Raw genomic sequence first — 3,410 nt, forward strand, 5'->3', positions numbered from 1 at the left:
TTGCGTTTGAAGTCTGTTGTAAGTTTGATCACTTTCTTCTGCTCTGACCAACACGGTTGTCACCCGTGTTGCGTATGTACCGCTCTCCCTAGCGTTTCTCCTTGGCGTCGGCGTAGATTTTCCTCCATCGTCTTCTCCCAGTCTCTGTCCCTTCATTTCCCCGTCGCTTCGGCACGAATTGACGGAGTCTGGAAGTATTCAGGACCGAATTGCCTCTGCGAAAACAAGTCGCCTGGCGCGTTTTCCAGTAACGCTGTGGGAGTCTGTGCGATAAGATCGGAGGTATGTTCACTAACTCCGTTCGACCAGTTTTTGCTTCAGCGCTGCGCGATGCTTCATGCTTTTCAACATATCCTTAGGTATGGTTGTGTGTGTAAATACTGACTGTAGGTATGGTTGTGTGTGTAAATACTGACTGTAGGTATGATTGTGTGTGTAAATACTGACTGTAGGTATGATTGTGTGTGTAAATACTGACTGTAGGTATGGTTGTGTGTGTAAATACTGAATGTAGGTATGGTTGTGTGTGTAAATACTGACTGTAGGTATGGTCGTGTGTGTAAATACTGACTGTAGGTATGGTCGTGTGTGTAAATACTGACTGTAGGTATGGTTGTGTGTGTAAATACTGACTGTAGGTATGGTTGTGTGTGTAAATACTGACTGTAGGTATGGTCGTGTGTGTAAATATGGACAGTAGGTATGGTCGTGTGTGTAAATACAGTTGCAACACGTTTGGTCAATTGCGTAAATGCACTGCAGTGCCCATAGATGCAGGTAGGCATGAATGGCTGTATGCAGTATGGCTGTATGCAGCAAGAATGGCTGTATGCAGGTCTACAGTCAGGCATGAAGATGAAGTCATCACTGCGGCAATAACTCGAGATATCTCGTCTTTGTTTTGATTTTTTGTAAGTGGTTCGCGCTTGCGCACCGCCACTCATCTATCTACACATATATGCTTTTGCAATGTCTCATGCAAAATCACTTGCTCTACAGGTTGCGCCAGTATCTATGGGTTAAACATCGCCAAGCCGTCAGACATGGACGTTATCCGGGGGATGACGGGTGTGTGTCCACAGCAAGACATTCTATTTGACGTTCTCACCCCCCGTGAACACTTGGAGGTGTTTGCTAGTCTGAAGGGGGTAGTGCCTGCTCGACTCAATGCCGAGGTGGGTTATGCGTTTATAAGCCTACAAGGGGAGCTACCTGTCAATTCACATGAACCATATTAATGCTGCGTTACATGCATGTAGTTACGTACTAGACAATTTTGCCTAACACAGTCATTAATTCAATGTCGAGCATGGAACTTGGAAGAGCGGATATACAACCATGCTTGCTCCCTTATAGGTGATAGCTTGGGAAATGAAATTTCCTCTCAATTATATTTGAGGTTAAGAGTCTTGAACTGAAACGGTGAGTGTGATATATATAGTAAGGGTGTTTATTTGCTGCCAATTTATGTCAAGTTCTAACACTTAACTGTAGATTAAGACTTTGCTTGAGGAAGTTGGTCTGATGGAGAAAGCTGATACACCAGCTAGTAAGCTGAGTGGAGGTCAGAAACGCAAGCTCTCTCTCTGTATTGCTGTTATCGGCGATCCGAAGGTAACAGATACCACTCCACTAGCTAGTATGTGTTTGACTGTTGCATTATTTGAAAAACTTCTTTACTTTTATTTTTGCACTTCTAATAATTTTGGTCTCTAATCTCTAATATGAAATGAATAAGCAAAGATGTCTTACTAATTGGTTAAATAAATAAATTAAGGAAAACAACAGTGCAGTAAAGAAACAGCTCACGGTGATAATAAGATATCTTGCATCTGCCTCTGATATTGATATTAAGCTATAGAACATTTCACATCTGTCAATGTATGTAGTGACAAGATAGAAGCTCGATCGATTCTATTTGCGAAATAATATTTTTTTTACATCCACTCTGAATAGTAATGATAATAATAATAACAGTAATAATAAAAGTAATGATAATGATGATAAAAATAATAATAACAACAACAACAATAATAATATAGGAATAATGCCAATAAGAGAGTGACCGGAAAATTTAAAATATGATGCACACACACACACACTCACGCAGACACGCACACACCTACGGAGCATATCTCTTGTGGGCAGGTCGTGTTTCTTGACGAGCCGACGGCGAGCATGGACCCGTACTCGCGCCGGCAGGTGTGGAGTCTGCTGCGCAGGCTGCGGCCGGGCCGCATCATCCTGCTGACCACGCACATGATGGACGAGGCCGACATCCTCGCTGACCGCAAGGCGATCATGTCCAGCGGCCGCCTGCGCTGTGTCGGCTCATCCTTCTTCCTTAAGAGTCGGTTCGGCATTGGCTACCACCTGACGTGAGTGATAACTACACAGATACATGCTGTGCTGATGAGTAAAATTGCTCTGAATGCTGGTAGAGATAGATGATAGAGTGGAAGAGATAGCGAGAACTACACTGATACTGCGCTGATGAGTAAAATTGCTCTGAATGCTGGTAGAGATAGATGATAGAGTGGAAGAGATTGTGAGAACTACAATGATACTGTGCTGATGAGTAAAATTGCTCTGAATGCTGGTAGAGATATATGATAGGTTGGATGAGATAGTGATAACGGCACAGATATACATGCTGTGCTGATGAGGAGGAATTGCTCTGAATGCTGCTAGAGATGTATAATAGGGTGGAAGAGGTTGTGAGAACTACACAGATACATACTGTGCAGATGAGTGAAATTACTCAGAATGCTGGTAGAGATATATGATAGGGTGGATGAGATAGCGATAATGGAACAGATACATACTGTGCTGATGAGTAAAATTGCTCTGAATGCTGGTAGAGATAGATGATAGAGTGGATGAGATACTGAGAACTACACAGATACTTAGTGCGCTGATGAGTAAAATTGCTATGAATGCTGGTAGAGATAGATCATAGAGTGGAAGAGATTGTGAGAACTACACATGTGAGATCTAGTCTGCTACTTGATCTCGCTCCTTGCTGAGTGTGGGGTGTATGTAGAGGGAGCACCGATATTGGTCTATGATGATTGACTATTACTGCGTTTAAGTTCAAAGGTTATATTTTTTGATTAGGTAATGTTTCTGGCTTCATGTTTGATGACTTAGACACTTTCATCAATAGCTAGGTATGGGTGAATTACTCTTGTTATTAAGCTGTCACCATTCTGCTGACAGTTCAGCCCAAGGTGATATCTGTCATAGTACTCAAGCGATGTTCACACATTATAGCAAAAATCACAGTCGTTATTCTCCACACACTGCTCGTTGTGTCAGCGCTAACATTGAGTTTTTGGACTAAAATAATTTATGCTTACACTCCAGTTAACCCTCAGTCTCGTACTTACATGTGATATTCTCAAGTCCAC

General features: G+C 42.3%; 1 protein-coding gene across 1 annotated transcript in view; it reads left to right on the forward strand.

Annotated features, from left to right (window-relative positions):
* The window catches only part of LOC106815761 (ATP-binding cassette sub-family A member 5-like), a gene marked incomplete at its 3' end in the record, with an annotated part of 59,677 nt that overhangs the window by 38,339 nt on the left and 17,928 nt on the right, over positions 1–3,410 (forward strand). Inside the window, exons 10-11 of the mRNA XM_014820268.1 lie at positions 1,000–1,175; positions 2,149–2,378. Of these exons, the coding sequence (XP_014675754.1) occupies positions 1,000–1,175; positions 2,149–2,378 (406 nt within the window). The remainder of the gene's footprint in view (positions 1–999; positions 1,176–2,148; positions 2,379–3,410) is intronic.

This window comes from Priapulus caudatus, unplaced genomic scaffold (assembly GCF_000485595.1).
Source record: "Priapulus caudatus unplaced genomic scaffold, Priapulus_caudatus-5.0.1 Scaffold1193, whole genome shotgun sequence".
Classification (NCBI taxonomy): domain Eukaryota; kingdom Metazoa; phylum Priapulida; class Priapulimorpha; order Priapulimorphida; family Priapulidae; genus Priapulus; species Priapulus caudatus.